Raw genomic sequence first — 19,159 nt, forward strand, 5'->3', positions numbered from 1 at the left:
CCAGTATACCTCATCACAAGGCTCTTCCTCTGGAGATTTCTCCAGGCCCAGCTCGATCAGATAAAGAACCATACAGAGAACATGTTCCGACATATTCTGATGATCCATCAAAATCTAAAAGTAAATAATAATATTTAGACGTCAATGCACCAAACACAGAAGAGATTGCCCCCCAGTTATCCCCTCTTCAGTATGATGATTTCAAAGGCAGTAGAAACGAAGACACTAGCCTAAGGCTAATAAACTGTGCCAATACAAGGGTTTTTTCTACGCTGTCCAGTGGAAAAGGGCGGTGGGGGGTTAACCAAAGGCCCCTTGTCTAGCACATGGGACAGACCCTAGAGATGGCAATTATTGTATAAGTACAAATGATGGGATCGCTATCACAGCCCTTCCAGCAGTAGACCCACTAGCACCTGTCTAATAAATGCATGAAACATACATATGCTAAACGTACCTTGTAAAGCAGAGTGAAGAGCACGATGTGTAAAGTTTTGCAGTGTAAGAGTCTCATGAGCCCCTTATAGTTGGGATGAAGTGGGCTTCTCTTCTTATAAGGTGGCCACGGGTTCCCAGGACACTGTCCAATCTGCTTTAAACTATGAGCACATAGAGACACATTAACATTCCAGAAGGAGACCAACAAGCACTTATATGTTAAAGGCAATGTTATTATTTGCAATTATTACTAAATATTTATACAAAGAAGGCAGAAAGAAAAAGGTCTTCTGAACTCTGTTAGTGTTACATTGTAAAACACAACATCTATTTCTTTAATTCTGACAGAGAGGGTAGAAAGATACTGTAACAAAACACTTTCACCATATACTCTGAGCATGATGCGAGCTAGTGTAGACACAGATACTTATTACAATATAGTCACCACAAAGGCTCCTGGGAGGTTCTCTGTATAATGTGCACATGTTGAGCATAATAACACAACACAAATGAGACAAGCCCCCATTTAGAAACACGACGTAGGTGGGATTCAGTATCGAGATTGGGACGTGCCACACTCGGAATCCCCCCCCCCCCCCTCCCCAACTGGTTGCAATAAATGGTATTCAGAGAAAGCTACAGTTTGGAGGCATTTACTCTGAAATTGCATCCATCAGTTGGAGGACAGACAAATGTTCTAATAATATAGCACATTCAAGTTTCACAACATAATAAACATGTTGTTCATGTATTACAAATAGTCAATCCCTCTCATTTAAAAAACAAACAAACTGAAAAACACAAACACCTCGATCTGGAGAGATAATCTCCGGATACATTATGTGACCTACAAAACATTTTTTTGTAAATCGGCTACCAAGGTTTTCATCCTATTTCCAACTCCTTTAATACCTGTATGTTGAGAAGTGAAATAGATTTGTTTGCAGTTGCTAACAAAGCAGACTGATGATGTGTATCCAAAAACTTCCTCAAAAAGTTTGACTATAAAGCAGCTAATTGCGTAATACAGAAATCTGTCGGGCTTTGAGCATTTGAATGGGACGAGACTTCTTCATGAAAAAAAATCCTTCCTGGAGGAAAGGACAAGGTTACTTTAAGGCTCTTTTTAGCAGGACTACAGGGAAATGCAGCATCCAATTAGCAAATAAATTGCTCTGGAATAAAGGTTAAGCAATATTTGCTCACGCTGCAAGGCAATGCATCATTCATTCTGACGGCTCATTCCAAAAACACCACAAGACGAATGGAAATGAAATCTCCGAATGTCAGCTAAATTGCAGGAAAATATTTTACATCGCCAACTAATGCCCTTTTCTGATATTTTGTAAAAAATAAAATTATAATAATTAGCATGTAAGAAGAAATGATTATGCTGGTTTAGCAGAAAAAAAAAAACAATACAAAGTTGTGTGAGCTTCAAATTCACAAAGTTATTTTTTTTTATGTAGTCAGAACCTGGAAACAATAAATGGCCATAAAGGAACTTTAATATTTATGTTCAAAAGCAGACACATAACATGTTGTTCCACAGCTATTATGGGATCACAGGTCTGAGCAATCGGTATCAGCCTGCTGGGACTTGTAGTTCCACACCAGCGAGGGAGTCCTAGGATTCCCAAGTCTATTTTAATACATAAATGACTGTACAGCTACTTTCCCCCCGACATCAGAAAACAGTGATATTGTAATATTATTTATCTATAGTAGGTCAGCAACACTCACAATGCTGTGTATCGGTCCATCGCAGACTGAACGTCTCTGCGGTAAACAGTGCGAAGTATGACCATCACAGGGTCGAACTCTTGGTCCCAGACCTCACCTGTATGTGGACAAGAAACAGGGGTAATTAAGACTGGACAAAGAGGTCAAACTGTTTACAATGAACTGTAACCAATGTACATACTTGGGAGGGAATAGGTAATCGGTAATCATTGTCATTGTCTCCCATCAGTGTTTCATTTCTAGCATCATTTTCACAAAAGGTTTAATAGTCAGTGAAGCTTGATATCCCATTAACAAGATGATCCGCAAACATTTATTTTGTTGTGAAAGCTCCCAAACTGCATAAGAGTGCTCTGACTACTAACTTCCAAACCTACATGGGACATATCAAGTTAAATCTCCAGCTCACAAGTAGATAAGTTAGAAACAAAAGTGTATTCTTCTACCAGAAGGCAGCTGACAAGTAAAATGTGAATTGTAAATCATCTTTTTATCAGGAAATATGTGATTGTGGCGTTCTCTCCTTTTAAATTGAATACCACTATTTTAATCAGATGACAAATTCAGGACAATCCACTGTACATTCTGTAATCCTCTTTCCCAATATGCTTTGGCCGTATTTGCTCTTAAACTCATTTCAAACATTTACTGTTCTTATTCCCAAATCGGCATCTACATGCAGCTATTTACTTGAATTTAAAAGTCAAAATAATTCTGTAACATTTTGTTTTAGAACGGCTGGGGTGTTTGTGAAGAAACAAGTTTGCCCAATCTGCAGAGACACTTGTGTGCGTCGCTGGAGGGTTTTTTATATTAATACACATTATTACCCATATGGAGCATTAGTGATTCTGGCACACTCTGACTGTTCATTATTCTTCTGCATTTTTAATAGGATTATTTTTTATATCACTGGTATTAAAAGTCCAAAAGCATAACTATCATATGCTGGGTGTCAGCTTCTTGCCATGTCCACTGGCAGAGAGGTAACCTGCCACCACCATGGGGCTTCTAGATTCTTTATCCTCTCTAACAGCGGGTAGGGCAAGATTACTAATGCCCAGCTTAGTGAGCCAGGAATATAGAGGCTGCTTAGGCGTTTTTAACACTTGATCATTGGAACCATTCTATTCTCATATCCATTTACATGAAAATCATGTAAAAATACCCATACCCAGCAGCCTTTGCGCTTCTGGTCACAAGTGCTTGCTGTGGTTTTCTCAACACAGCCTTCTCCACGCACTTGCATTCAGTGCATGTGAACTCCTTGGGTGAATGGCTTGTCCTCCATTGACGCCCCCTGACTGCAAGTGCTCATTAACCAGCTCATGACAAAGGCAATCACGTTTGACATGCAGTGTCACTGTCCTTTAAATGCAACGCCAGTGGGCAAGGGCCGTAGTCAAGTTTGTAGAAATGGAAATATCTATTTCTAAATGGGAATTTTAAAAATACTTTATACTGTTCTGAAAATTTGATCTTATATTGGATTTTCAAAATAGTGATTGCTCCCTATAAATTGAGAACATATATATTTTTAAAAAAAACAAAATATTCCGACTATAAGAAAGTACATATTAGCCACATATAAAACCTTACAAGGATCTGTGTAAAATATGAATTGAGGGTGTCTTGCACAAAAGGTATCATTCAACTGAAAAATATTGGGATACAAGAGAGCCTACACGGTATCTAAGAAAAGCTGTAGGCATTACATTTACAGTATAATAATTTATTAAGGATGAGTCACACAAGTCAAGAAAATGTATGTGTACATACAAAAACCAACAACCAAACAACATAACCTTGATCATATTGCCATCCCTTCTCCAAATATTTCCTACTTCATTTTTATTTACAGAGTGAGAGAAAATGTATAATCTTCAATCGTGTGTAGTAAAACAAACGGATTCCAGCGCTGAATTACAAAGTGCGGTGATTTTGCTTAAACCCAGAATTCAGCGAGAGGTGTAAAATCACATGTGTGATCAGGGTGACAGATAAGGTCAACTAAATGCAAATTGAAAAAACTATTTTGTGCTACAATGCCCTGGAAGAACTGCTGCTTGGAATAAAAACCAAAAAAAAAAACGTGGTCATGTCCTGAAGGCAAATGTTTCTAAGTAATGTACTTGAGCTGCGTTAACCCTTCACCAGCTGGTTATCTTTCACTCTACCCTTCATTGTTGTTACTGTGACTAGGCAAAGTACATGGGAACATAGGCAAAGTACATGGGAACATGCATACATTAGAACTTGAGAGACATTTTTTTTGATAGATGAGGCCACCACTGCTCCAAATTACGTATGCCCTACATATGTTCACCCCTCTGTATAAGTGAAATGTGCCTAAAAGGTGCACTACCCAGGAGCTCCTTCCGCAGACCACCACCTGGTGAACATTTTCACTAGCCACTTTAAAATGGCTAAAGAAAAGGGCACTAGGCCCAATCAAGAGCCACAACGTCCGATTGTGGATTCTCATTGGTCCTCCTGATCACACGACCCCGGTTTGCAGCCAGGGTTTTGAGAGTAAACATGGAGGCCCGGTGGAGCTAAAATGCTCCAGTCTGGAAGTGCAGCAGAAGTAGAAAAGTCTGCATATAGTGGAAGCAGCCATACTGTGGACTGAACCAATATTCAGCTTATCGATTCACTAGGAACATCACTGTGACATGACAAAGCATGTACCTCATACCAGAGTATATCACTAGTTCCTAGCAAATTAATAAGCGTCATTATAATGGATATTAGATCAGCCCACTAAAGGATTGCTTCAAATATGATCAGACGATGGCTACACCATAACAGATGAAATGAGTGCATGACAACATGTATATAGTTACATGGTAAGCTACAGATTTATACATTCATTCGATTTAACTGGTAATGAGGTGAGTGGGGCTTATTTTTACATAATGATAAAGAAAAACAGACACATAAAATAGCAATTACAGATGATCTCTCCACAAAATGTATTCAAGAGATATAGAAACAACGGTATTCTTAAGAGTCGACAAATAAATAAAAGAAAAAAATAGATCAGCTCATCAGTTCTGCCCTACTGAACTGATATTTAGTTGGATCTCAGGCAGTGCTCAATGAGTCGTTTCATAAATCATGAGCCTAAACCCTGAATTTTCAGGCTATTTTAACATAACAGGGACTTGAGAAGATACACACAAGCAAGTATAGGCGAATAGCTCCATCAAGTGGTCAAAGTGTAAAAGGCACACAAGCAGAACGCCTACATTCACCTACATAGGCTTTCTATTACCATTATCTTTTTTGACAAATGAGACATAAACTTCTGTGTCATACAATCTCATCAGTAAATCTGCAATGTATTCGTTTTTTCTTTGTTCTTTAAATCCCAGCTCCATCATGCAGCTCTCATATTGGTATCTCCACTAATTCCGCAGCGCTGTACAGAGAACTCACATCAGTCCCTGCCCCATTGGAGCGTACAGTCTAAATTCCCTAACATACGTACAGACACGAACAGACTAGGGTCAATATAATAGCAGCCAATTAACCTACCAGTATGTTTTTGGACTGTGGGAGGAAACCGGAGCACCCAGAGGAAACCCACAAACACGGGAAGAACATACAAACTCCACACAGATAAAATGTGTGTGTGTGTGTGTGTGTGCGTGTGAAACCACTATGCATTCCTAAAATGGTTTCACATCTCTCAAAATGTTTTCCCACATCGTGGACAGATAATTCCCCCATGAGGACCAGGAGCTCCATCCACAGACTTATCAGCCAGAGACTGGATTGATCCAAATCCATTTCAATTGCAGGGTATATGTCACACATCTGCTTTAATATGCTATGATACTTCTCTCCCTAGGTCATGCTCTTGTTGACATTATTATCTTTGATTTGTAAGGCACCATAAAGTCAGGGAGCAGAGCAGGCTTTAGTACAGAGGTGAGTTCTCAGAGAGTATTTAGGGAAACAAAGGCTGGGGGAGAGAACTCCGTAGGTGGGTAGTGGTATGAGAGAAGTCTAATAGGCAGGAAAGCGAGGAGACTTTAAGAGTGATGCAAGTCAGAGGTAGGTCAAAGAGAGCATGATGGAGAGTACTTTGGCAATGAAGAGTAATTGGATTCTGCAGGACAGATATACTAAAAATGGTATCTTTTTAATATGAAACAGTCATGACATCAGGTGGTAATCTTCTGGTCACATATTTTAACCTTAACCTTGAATATCCTAATCCTTGATGTACTCTCATTTTAGAATCCACTGTTCAACTGTTGAGCTTGTTAGAGGACTTGACTCCATCAAATATGCCAGCACGGAGGCACAGTGGTTAGCATGGCACAGCATGGGTTCAATTCCAACCTGGGCCCTATCTGGCTGGAGTTTACATGGGTTTCTTCTGGGTGCTCAGGTCTCCTCCCACACTCCAATGATATACTCACACAAGTTCCCTCAAAAATCAGTATACTTTTTGTGTGTTCATATGATAAAAACATAGATTGTAAGCTCCACTGGGGCAGGGACTGATTAAATGTTCTCTGTAAAGCACTGCGCTATAAGGTTAATAATAATAGTATAGGAATATTTACTAAACTGCGGGTTTCAAAAAGTGGAGATGTTGCCTATAGCAGCCAATCAGATTCTAGCTGTCATTTTGTAGAATGTACTAACTAAATGACAACTAGAATCTGATTGGTTGCTATAGGCAACAGCTCCACTTTTTGAAAACCGCAGTTTAGTAAATATACCCCCTGAAGTTTCTTTTTTTCTATGGCAAGTCTTGACCACAGAAGATGCGGGTGGAGTGTATTGAATACCCCCCCAACACTCCAAATGTAAATGGGAGAAAGCAATATGAAAAATTACTAGTTTAGAGTGTATTCTTTCACAATACCCTAGGCATTTTACGCATAGGGCATTAACTGTAGCCCTACGTGTAAGATTTATTATTATTACTGCTTTATTTATTTAGGGCCATAATATTACACAGTGTTGTACAGAGACTATGTAATCATTCACAATAGTCCCTTCCCCATTGGGAGTTTACAGCCTAAACTCCCTAAAGCTGGGTGCACACTACAGAATTTTTCACCAACTTTTTATGCCGATCGATTTTACATCTGATCGATGTTCCGATCGCTCGGTCCATGGACTGCATACACACTAGCCTTGTTTTAGACGATAAAGGGAAGAGCAGCTGTCCCGTTAGCAACTTTTTACAGCCATGTTGTCGCGAGCAATGACTGTAATTTCGTACTCACTGTTGTGGATCGGTCGGAAACTTACACACTACACAACAGAAACGAGATTGGAACGAAAATATTTAACGGTACGTCAAACCAAATGAGGCAACAATCGTCCATTTGGGCAGACTTTCGACCATCGTGTCACTACACACACTGACCCGACTTTTGAACGAGCGGTCGTTTGTCGGCTGGTTGATCCGATTATTGGACAAAAACCCTGTAGTGTGTACCTAGCTTAACACACACACACACACACACACACACACACACACACACAGACTAGGGTCCACTGGAGTGTGGGCAGAAACCCAAGTGGAGAACACACACAGATATGGCCCTAGTCAGGATCAAACTCATGAGCTCAGTGCTGTGAGGCATTGATGCTAATCACAGTGATACCAATATTTACTTATCATCTAAATTACTGTCCAATTGCTCATTTAGAAGTTGAACTTACAATGATTGTATTTAGTTCCAAACTCCAAGGCCATCAGAATATCCCTTTTTACTGCTGTATTGATTTACTGTGATTTTCCAAAGTTCTCACTACTAGTAAGTTAGCAACCAAGTTAGTGTGATCTTGTATAGCACAGACAGTGTATACAGCAATGCCTATCACCATATGTTCTACTATGTACTTGGTGGAAACTTTCCTTTAACAGCAGATTGCTCCCCTCTCCTCTAAACTTTCTTGTCCCTTAAAATATTGACATTACATAAGGCACCCATAACAATGGATGGCTACAGACAATACGTACCCTTTGGTGTATACATCCCTTGTTGCATGGAGCCTCCAGGCTCAAACACAGGAGCTTTAAAGTCGGCAACTGCAGACAACACAGACTCAAAGCTGGAACTGCCCGGCATTATGCCACTTTTGGGATTAGGGCTCTCTGGAATGTAAACTAGTAATTTAGGAAAACAAACCAAGATTTTCTTACCAATGATGAATTGTTACACATCCACCCGTTAATGGAAAGGTATATGATGGCATAGATAATTCACCCTTGTTCTCTATGTCAGGAGATTATATCAGTCAGTGAGTCACATGCTACTTCTAAGGGAGACTGTATAATAGGATTATCGCACAAGAATCTATTTCCATAAACATATTTTAATAACATTCTCAAATGTATTTAATCACTGCTGCAATAAAAACAGTTGGAACATCAGTATCTATAAATTCCGTATATATCTCACGTAACACTTTCTATGAATGCATTTGCCTACTGACAACCACATATGTTCTGCAAATATTGAAGGATATAAGGTCGAGGAGCGAGCTGTGGGTACGGTCATTCATACATAGCTGCGCTATCATCTCTGCTCTCAAGATCTCATCATCTGTCATTCCTGAAAGAATATAAAGCACAGATGAAGTTGTTTGATACATTCCATACTGCACATGTTAATATGCTGACATCATGTAGGTGCACACTTTGCACTGAACCACAGTAACCAAAACAGCAAATATATTGTATTTGTCTAAAGAAATGATGGGCAACAGGAAGCCCAAGGATCACATGCAGCCCGCTGAGTGGTCGCCCGCCACCCATCACCCCCTTCCTGCTTTATCACTAGTCGGTCCTTTTCTCTACTTTCTGCCCCTTTAGCACCAACCCTCACTCCATCCTTTATACTGCACCGAGCATCACCCATGGTCCCAGCACTTATTAAATAAGTGAGTGTGGTGTGTTTTAGGGAAAGTGTGAGGCCTGGGAAGCGTTCTGGGGAAGATGGGGTTCTGTGGGGTGTTTTGGACACGACATGCAGATCAGATCACCCAGTGAATCATTTTTCAACAAAATACACGGGGTTGAACACAGAACAATCTGATCATTGAAAATATGTGGCAAGCAGTGTTATCTTGGTTTCCTGTGCATGCTGTTATATACCCGTCTTCCTGTGTCTACCATTTGCTTTGATTTCATTAGTCCTTTGTACCTGTCCTTCCACCCCTCCCTTATTTCTACCTACCCTTCCCTACTGGCCCCTTGTCCCTACAAGTAAAGAAAAAAACTGAAGGAAACTATTTGAGCGTTTGTATTATATCACTTAATGATCATGTTTTCGTCTGTTTCCTTTATAAATAAAGTGTTAAAAAAAAATTAAAGTATGATCAGATATGACCAATCAAACCAGATTGGTTAATAATCTTCATCAATGTATTTGGAAGTCACTGGCTGACCCGGAAGTGGACTAGAAAGGTGTATGGTCGGTGGTCTTGCTCCGCATCAGGATCTGTGCCATTCGGCTCCCTAATATATTGCGCCAAATTGTTCACAGATCCTGTTAGGCAAATTGTAAGGTATACGGGCAACATAGGAAGACCAAATAACACCTATATTGCTTAGTAATGAATGTCACATAAAGAAGTCAGCAAACAAGAAGCATCCCATAATAGTGGTCATCAACGTTACAGGTCCTCTCCCTAGATAAATACATAAATATCCCACCTCAAACACCAGTAAAACCTACCTAAGTGTAAACGAAGACTTAAAAGGATAACAAGAAATGTAAGAGCTCCTTCAAGCATCGATCTTTCATGATCAGCATCTAGAACGGTGTTCTGGTGTTGGGACGCCATTGTGAGAAGATCGACAACTTTAAACCTAATTGATGGAAGAAGGAAAATATAATGTGAGCAAGAGTTCCTTAATTAAATGAAAATAAATGGACCTATTGCAAATTAAATCTTTGGAAGTGAAGATTCACTGTCACAAGAGCCTTACACGACAGTAACATCTCTCAGTAATATCCACTCAATTAGACTTACTCATTATCTAAGCTATAGATTACAAATACTCAATCCGAGTCAGGTCCTGAATTTTTGTTTGGAATTAATAAATGTATTTAGAGTAAGAAACAAGACAATGGGACAGAAGTAGTTCTGCATCTTTGCGTAATCTATGTATCATGCACTTCTATGTATTTAACAATGAAACTCACCTTTCAAAAACGGATGAAATAAAGTAGTCTGGGTCTAGTTTAGATGCACAGACCTAAATAAATGAAAATACAGGTTACATTTAATAATGCCGAAACCATCAGGACATATTTTGTGCACCATTCACGGATGTTACCTGTAACAGGTAGAGGTCAGGGTCGATCATTGAATTGCAAAAATGTGACTGTACGTAGGTCATAGCTTGTCCTTTAATTTGGAGCCCATTCCGTACCCACATGTTGCTGTGAATTTCAGACAAACTCGCCTGTTACAAAAAGAGAAGAGGAGCTTGAAGCTAAGAGAGAGATACATTACAAACAATAATAAACTACAAATTGTAGACGATATGCTACACTGGAAGGAGGCAGTATATAAAGAGGAAGGAGTTTGTGCAAAAACGGAGAGGTCCTTTAATCAACACTCTGGTATGACACTAGCTGGAGTATGAATGTTCATGTAAAAACTACTGATGTCTCTGTACACACTGATAAGACACTCAGAAGAGGTATCATTTGTACAAATCTATGTTTAAATATCCTGCAACTCCTGAATATACATACTGCCTTCTACCTCTTATTTTTTTAATTATCTTCATGTCCCCTACAAAGTGCGCACACTTAAAATCATGAAAGAGAATGTTTATGAATTGTATTATCTATTTGGATGTAAGCGGCTTCTCTGAAAGTATTGTGCTGTCAAAGCTTATTTTATTTAAAAGCAGAGATATTTGGTTTCCAGTGATGAGCAGTAACTAATTGTACTATTTAACGGCAATGCTGTGCTCAACTTCTAACAGAAAAGATTGAACTGGGTTTTATGTAACTATACATCAAGATTAACTATGGTAACAATCAAATAACTTAATAAACTGAAATTCTATTGCTTAATGTACCGAATTACAACAAAAAACACAAAATTAATATCTTTGTATTGCATATATGCTTTAAAAATAAAATAAAAATATTTAAAACATTTTGATATGGTTATGTAAAATGGTCTGTTAAAATCAGATGAAAAATGAAGACATTTAATGAATGCGATACAGACTTCAGAGGAGAACATATTCCACACAACGGACACAGAAGAAGTCACTGTACCTGGATTAGAAGTGGGTGAACCATCAGTTTCATCAGCATTTCCTGGTCAGGTAGAATAGAATCTAAATCTATTTCTTGACATTTCACTGCCTGTTGGAGAAATGGGAAATAGACCGTTTATCTTCATTCTACTAAAGAGGTGTTAATAGAAGGCGACAAGTACGTTACAATTAGCAAGATCATTATTTCAGCTTAGTCAGGGTCATGGCTCATTCTCTCCACATATCTATTTAACAGTTAAAAATATTTTGCAGTGTGTGATTTTGTTTTAACTCCAGCACCTGCGTGCACAAAGAAAATCATTTATTTTTATTTTTGCTTGGCAAGTCATAAGTGAGCTTTCTTTTTGAAATCAACATGAACTTGCCTGGAGAATGTTTAAGCTGCTTTAAGTCAGAGCAACATCCAAAACATGGAGCAGGAAAACATTTCATAGAGTATTAGTTTCTATCAGCAGCCATAGCTGGAGGATGAAAATATTGTGGCTGTGTCCATAAAACGCGTGGGTCCTACCACCATTCTGCTAATAAGTGTACTGCTCTCATGCAAACCTTTCCTTTTAAAAAATAATGTTCACATTTAGGGGTAATATTCAATTCCGATTCGCGGCCACACGGGTCCCGATACCGCAACATCGTGGATTTCTGCGCGCACAGAAATCCGCGATATTGCGCTGCCGTAATGCCGCTTTATATGCGCAGCCGCGAATCGGAATTGAATATGCCCCTAAGTGTACAACTGATGCTCCTTTTAAGGGTCCAAGAGTTGTGTGAGTATATATATATATATATATATATATATAAAAATTAAGAGCACAAAGGAGAAAAAAAGAGCAATTCACACAAAAACCATTTACTGTACCTTGCTTAGAAACATGGCGTAGTATCGATGCAGAGGCAAATGGAAAGTAACCTGATTTGGAGCAGGCTGGTAAGGAAAGAGAATTGTATTATTCATCTACACAATGACCAACAAATGTAAACAAAACCAATCCTTCAAAATATATCAAAAACTTAAGTGTGGAAAGTGAGAAAGAGTTGCACACCGAGAAAAAGAAAAAATTAAAACATTTTTTCTGGAAATTAGCAGCGATATGTTCTCCAAACGGGAATTTTTTTAGGTTAAGTAAAAATTAAACATCCAAAAAAAAAAGAAAGATTTATCTACCTGCTGAGCACCACTTAACATTTGCAGTATACGATTCTCATTCAATACAAAGTTCTATGTACCCATCTTACCTCATCCACAAAATTTATGGCAACGAACCAATCCTGGAGTGCTTCAAGGCAATAACGGACAACATTCCTTGTGTACTCTTGTGTCTCCTAAAACAAAGACAACCAGTAAGGTCAATTTTGAAGAAAAGAAAAAAATATATAACTATGACCGTTATAGAGCAAGTAAAACTTGTTCTTTAGCAGCTGTTTATTACTAACCTAAACAATATAACATAATATAAGTTATAATAACCGGAGTGTTTATAGTGTAAACATGCCCAGCATACTCTCTGAATCAGTTGCCATGTTAGTAGGGAGGTGTTTCTCTAAATAAAAGGCAAGACAGTGACCGGTAGCTCGGCAGACCTGCCTTGCTGAAGTACACTGTCTGGTTTGGGAGACTTATACACGGGGCAGGGATGTTGCAACAACTCAAAGTACAGCATTCTCAGCTTTTAACCTGCATAAGATCCAATCAGAACACGTTCCTAATGGTATGGGAGGAGCTTCAGCTGTCAGTAACGGTGTGAAGAGGTAATACTATACTCATACTTTCCTACCTTCCCTACCTGGCTTTCAAAAGACTCAGAGGCAATGTAAAAAGAGACAAGGTGCACAAGGCTTGAGGACTACAGTCTGCCTGGAAAAGTGTGCGGGATATAATGGCAAATCCATCGCAGTGCATTCCAAGTTGTAGTTTGGCGATTGTGTAATTGTTTCATTGTTCACTTGCCACTAGTTATCTGCTGCGGTAGACGGGATGAAGTCTCCCCGACATCCCGGCAGTGTAGGCAACTTTACTTTTTAATAGAGAAGCAGGTGAATGTCAGGTTAATACTGACCAATGTATCCAACCTTCATGGTATTTGAACATTTCAAATTTCAACAATAACATGAATGGTCACTAATTTCCTGTATATCATGACAAGCAAGTGATCCACCTGATTCTAAACTACATCTCTGTGATCGGGATCTGTAGTTAGGAAACCACCCAAGAGCATCAGCTCTGATAATTTATCCCTGGACCATATTATTCGTACTCACCCTCACTTTGCAGTGTGACAGAAGACCCCACATTGGCTGGGCACAGGCTTCAAGTTCAGCAGCAAAGGCAGCATAATACGTCTGGGACTCAAACTCCACGTGTTCATTGAGTTCCCGCTTATTTAAATTCATACCTGAAAACAGCAATAAGAAATCAGTTTTTTCCCCCCAAACTATGAATAGCACTACTGCTGAACTTGAAGTTTTTAAAAGGCTGGTCCCTGTTGAATCATATTTTGGTACCTATTAAATTAGACTGTCTGTATGTTCTCTCGTACACTTCAACTAGTGTTGATAGAAAGCAGGACACCTGATGTAGTGATGATATTCCCACAATGCCTCCAGTGGACCCACCTGGCTTCCTTGGTCAAACAGTAGCTCAGAAGCCCCAGGTTTATTTATAACCACGTTTGTAGCATACACATATATATATATATATATATATATATATATATATATATATATATATATATACACATACACACATATATATACATACACACATATATATACATACACACACACACACACACACACACACACACACACACACACAAGTTAACCCGTGCATGATACTGATGCATTCTAGTCAAATCAAGCTACTTAAGCTGTTAAAAAGGTTCTTGTCATGCATTTGGGGCTAGGCCAGGCCTCCTCAGGAGAAGAGCGTTACTTCCCGACGCAAGCGCCCTTTTTTAACGTGGTTTTGTCCACACGTCACCACCTCATCATTTTTCTCCATCACCTCATCCTTCATCTTTATTGCCACATCTATCCAGATGTCTATCCAGACACAGGGATCTCTCTCTCAGCGGTCCCGAGTATCACACTCCTCTCGCTCTGTCACCCCTGGCAACCACCAACCACTCCCCACTGTCACCCCTGGCAAACAACAACCACGCCCAACTGTCACCCCCGGCAACCACCAACCACTCCCAACTGTCACTTCTCCTTCAAGAAATATATATATATTTTTTTTATATCTTTATAAACACTTTTAACAATTAACAAATTAAAAACATCTTAGTATACCAAATTTCAGCCCTTTCTGAGTTTTTTTTCCCACACACACTAAGAATTTAGTAGGTCAGTGTATAACTTCGCCCAGCAGGTGTCGCTGTAGCTTGGTTTTTTTTTCCCACACACCACTAGGCTTTTATATAGTAGATATATATAGTAGATATATATATATATATATATATATATATATTATACACACACCAGATACCACAAAAGGGGGCGCGTAACCCACTTCTGTATACAAGGTCACTGGACAAAGATAATGCTTAAAAAAATGTTATAATATACACAAAGTCCAATTTACAGGCGGCAGCCAGTCCCAAAAACAGACGGTGAATCTGGAATATCTACAAAAAGAATAAAAGGAACAGGGTTCCACACAATATACTAAGCAACAATGTGAGAGAAAATGAAGTGTAATAAAATAGATTCACACTGAGATTGTATTTTGTAACTCTCAGAGTAAAAGTAAAACCAGAATGGTGATTATAGCTGCTGATGTCTCCAACCCTGCCAAGTGCCTCCAATGCTGACACTCCTCATTACCACTATTGTGGTAATACACTATGTGGCGCCCTGTTCCATATTATATATATATATATATATATATATATATATATATATATATATCTCAATTTAAAGATCTTCATCTTGCACTCATCTTGAGTCCTGCACACATACACAAAGCGCGGACTACATCCAGAGAACGACGAGAAACTTTGTACTCCGAAGGCCGACACTTATTTAGAGCAGGGATGACAATGTCTTTATTTATGTGGACTTTTGACACCACGATAGGGAAGAATGAAGGCTTAGTTCAAAGATCTGCCCTATCCTCAAGAAAAATAAGAAAAGGAGACCTGCTTAATAATGCTGCAAGCTCAGATGAGACGGCCAAGAGGAAAACAGTTTTCCAAGTCAAAAAAGTTAAATCCAAGTGTCCAAATGGGGAATGCTGTAAAGCATTTAGCACCAAGTTGAAATTCCAAGGCAGTACTGAAGGAACATATGGAGGCTGTAGATGAAGCACCCCCTGAAAGTTTTAACATCAGGCATGATAGCAAGTCTTCTTCGAAAGAAGACCTAAAGAGCAGACACCTGTCCCTTAAGTGAAATAAGGTGCAAACCAGCATCCAGCCCATCTTGAAAGAGCATAAGCAACCTCGACAACCAAAAAGAAGAGGTAGGATACCCTTTCTTTTCACACAGGCAACATATGTCCTCCAGACATGATGATACATTTTGGCTGAACCCAGTTTGCAAGGGCAAAGGTGGTTTGCACCACGCGCTCAGACAAACCATTAGCTCGAAGGATCGCGACTTTGCCAGCCACGCCATTAAGCCGGACATTCTAAACAGAGATGATAAAATGGTCCTTGACTTAACAGGTCTGGACTGACAGCCCATCACGGAAAACATCGGTGTCCCAAGTCCTCCGAACCAATTCAGCGCCACCAGCATGACCGGAATGCCCTCTCGCTTTTTTATTTTTTTAAAGACTCTTGGAAGCATAGCTACTAGTGGTAAACTAAGTGGAACCGCTAAGGAATGGACATGGTGTCTACTGAGACAGCCTAAGGATCTGTGGCCCGGGAGCAGAAGAGCTGGATTTTGTTGTTCAACAAAGACACCATCAGGGACCAGTCGCCGGGATGCAGAGTCTGCTGGCTGAGAAAATCGGCTTCCCAATTTTCTACCTCGGGGATGAAAATTGCCATGACAGACTGAACGTGAGATTTAATCCACCAAAAGATCCTGTGCATCTTTCTTATGGCTAAAGGATTCTTGGTGCCACCCTGGTGATTAAAGTATGCCACTGCCATGACATTATTCGACTGTATCTTCACCGCCCTTCCCTGCAGCAAATGTGGCGCCCTGATCAGAGCGTGGAACACTGCTCGCAGTTCCCATACGTTGATTGTAATTTTGGATTCTTCCAGAGTCCAAAAACCCTGAAACCGAGTGTGAAGACAGATGGCACCCCAACCCGAAGGCTGGCATCTGTTGCAATCAAGGTCCAATTCTAGATTGAGAATGGTTAGCCCCTGCAGCCATCAAAGGAATGACTGACGCAGCTGAGGAGAAAGACAGAATACCTGACCGGACAGATTCAGGTGGGATAAGTTTCAGTTTGAGTTCCAGTTGGAATTCCTGTGCATGAAACTGAGCAAATCTTGCCCAGAACACTCGTGCAGAAGTGTACAGAGGTCTGTTTGGCAGCCAAAAGAGATCTTACCATGCTCTGTAAATCCTTAATTTTGTCCACAGGCAAGAACACCAGCTGCTATTGGATGTTGAATAGAAGTCCCAAAAAGATCATCTGTTGGGCCGGAGTCAACTTGGACTTTTTGAAGTTGAGGATCCAATCGTGAGACTCCAGAGTCTGGGTTGTTACCTGGATATGGGACAGGAGTACCACCGGGGACTCCGCATTTGGAAGAAGATAGTCCGAATAAGGGATGATCGCAATACCTTAGGACCGCAACAGTAAGGCAAAGACTGCCATGATCTTTGTGATCAAAAGAAAGTGCCTGGAACTGGTAGTGATCCGACTGAACTGCAAACCTGATGACCCTGCCAGATAATTGTAGAGCCAGTCTCTTTTTTGGACATACGGGAAGTCCCATGGAAAACAACCACCTGGGAGGATACCATAGGAGATCAATCATGTACTCCCGGTCCATAAATCGTCATACCCAGACATCGGAGATATATTCAGGGATCAGTGGTTTCAGTCTAAGAAAACGGGCTCCCACCACGGCAGATCCTAGAGGGCCAGAATGACCGTCACGCCGACTACTTGTCTGCTGATTTAGATGCCGGACGCAGAGCACGAAAATGGACTTAAGGATACCCTAAACCTTACAGTCTACGCTGTCCTAATGAGCTGCTGTGTTGGGAAAAGGGATGGTAGTGACCTTAGCCAGCCTTGCAACTGGAGAGGCATGTTGTAGGCGTGTTGCGAGCACCTCAGGGGGAAAGGGATAACAAGAATGAAGCCGACAGGACACCAGGAACTTACGATCTGGTGACGACCAAGGCTCACCAATCAAATCTTCCAATTGAGAACAAGAGGGGAAAGACAAAGAAGTCGTTGTCCACCATGTACAGAGACAAGGCTTTGCAATCTCAGAGACTACCGAATCAGGAATTGCCAGTACCTGGTGCACAGTCAGTATCAAAGCCTCTACACTCTGATGTTCAGGATGAACTTCCTCCACAAAAGAAGAATTCTCCACTTCAGAATCTACCATGTCACCCTCCGCTGGGAAGAACAGTCAGAATCAGACTAGTTTTCCTGCAGGGGCGCTGCCACCCACCTGCGTTTACGAGAGGTGGATGGTGTAGTGGATTTGCAACATCCTCTCTAAAGAGGAAGAAACAGAAACCAAAGCTTGTACAGAGGTCGCAAGACCACATAGCCAGGCCGGTTCTTCAGAATCCACAGCCACAGGTCCAGCCAGACCCTGACTAAGCGAACCAGGAACAGAATCCACTCCACTCCCTAGAGACAAAGGGATTTGAAGAAGAACCGCCCACTGATTAAAACCACACCAACTGGGCAAGCACAGTCACAATATTGGTCATTGTTGAGACAGGCTATGCAGAGTCGGAACCAGAACCCCCTTGCGTACATGGCAATCTCCAGACTGGCAGGCTGCGCACAAAGTGCCCATGCCTGCCCATACCAGACACCAACTTAACAGTTACAGACGGCAGAGGTGAACTTCATCATAGAAGTCACCCCAGCCTTAATCCTCAAGGATCTCCCCCTATCGGACATTTTACACACAGATAGGGAAATAACACACTGAAAAAGACAAGCAGCACACTATCAAAGCACAGAAAGTGAGCCTGCTATACAGCCAAAGAGCCCCAACAGTCTAAGGAACAAACCACTGTGAAAAAAACACCCCACAACCCGTCACCTTACAAGACAAGGGACGGAGAAGGGAGAAGCTGGGGCTCAAAAATGGGTGTCTATTCTGGTGTCTGCACACGAGGAGCGAGATACCACTAGGGAGGAAGTGCAGGGAGAGGGAAGAAGCACCTTCCCCCAGGGCCCAGCACTGGATTGGCAGCTCCCTACACCAATCCAATGCCTAGCAGGGGCTTACACCATCACTGTAACCCCTACCTGAGCACCCCAAGTATACTAATAGCTGCCACTAGTAAGAGACAGCCACCCATGGGGCCCACTGTGCCTTCGACCACGACCACCACCCCCTCACAGCACCAAGCTGAGAGAGGGTTTCAATTACCTGCTGCTTACTTTCATCTGCATAGTGAAGCGTGCAGACAGAGGGAGTGTCTGCTCCTGTGCAGCCCTTGCTAGGGACTGTGGCTGGGAGCAGGGGACAGCAGCGGAGGTACCTCCACGGCACCTCCAATCCCCCTCTCCAGGCAGCACACAGC

The 19,159-nt window shown here is 40.9% G+C and overlaps 1 protein-coding gene across 8 annotated transcripts in view; it reads right to left on the reverse strand.

The window, feature by feature from the left end:
• UBR3 (ubiquitin protein ligase E3 component n-recognin 3) overlaps positions 1–19,159 on the reverse strand; it is a 112,821-nt gene that overhangs the window by 68,207 nt on the left and 25,455 nt on the right. For all 8 annotated transcript variants that reach the window (XM_075180674.1, XM_075180673.1, XM_075180676.1 and 5 more), the window contains exons 10-21: positions 13,724–13,857; positions 12,701–12,787; positions 12,324–12,389; positions 11,463–11,552; positions 10,502–10,630; positions 10,368–10,420; positions 9,897–10,030; positions 8,684–8,771; positions 8,177–8,316; positions 2,182–2,278; positions 458–599; positions 10–114 (exon numbers count right to left, since the gene is read on the reverse strand). In XM_075180674.1, the coding sequence (XP_075036775.1) occupies positions 10–114; positions 458–599; positions 2,182–2,278; positions 8,177–8,316; positions 8,684–8,771; positions 9,897–10,030; positions 10,368–10,420; positions 10,502–10,630; positions 11,463–11,552; positions 12,324–12,389; positions 12,701–12,787; positions 13,724–13,857 (1,265 nt within the window). The remainder of the gene's footprint in view (positions 1–9; positions 115–457; positions 600–2,181; positions 2,279–8,176; positions 8,317–8,683; positions 8,772–9,896; positions 10,031–10,367; positions 10,421–10,501; positions 10,631–11,462; positions 11,553–12,323; positions 12,390–12,700; positions 12,788–13,723; positions 13,858–19,159) is intronic.

The sequence above is a fragment of the Mixophyes fleayi genome, chromosome 7 (genome assembly GCF_038048845.1).
Source record: "Mixophyes fleayi isolate aMixFle1 chromosome 7, aMixFle1.hap1, whole genome shotgun sequence".
Classification (NCBI taxonomy): domain Eukaryota; kingdom Metazoa; phylum Chordata; class Amphibia; order Anura; family Limnodynastidae; genus Mixophyes; species Mixophyes fleayi.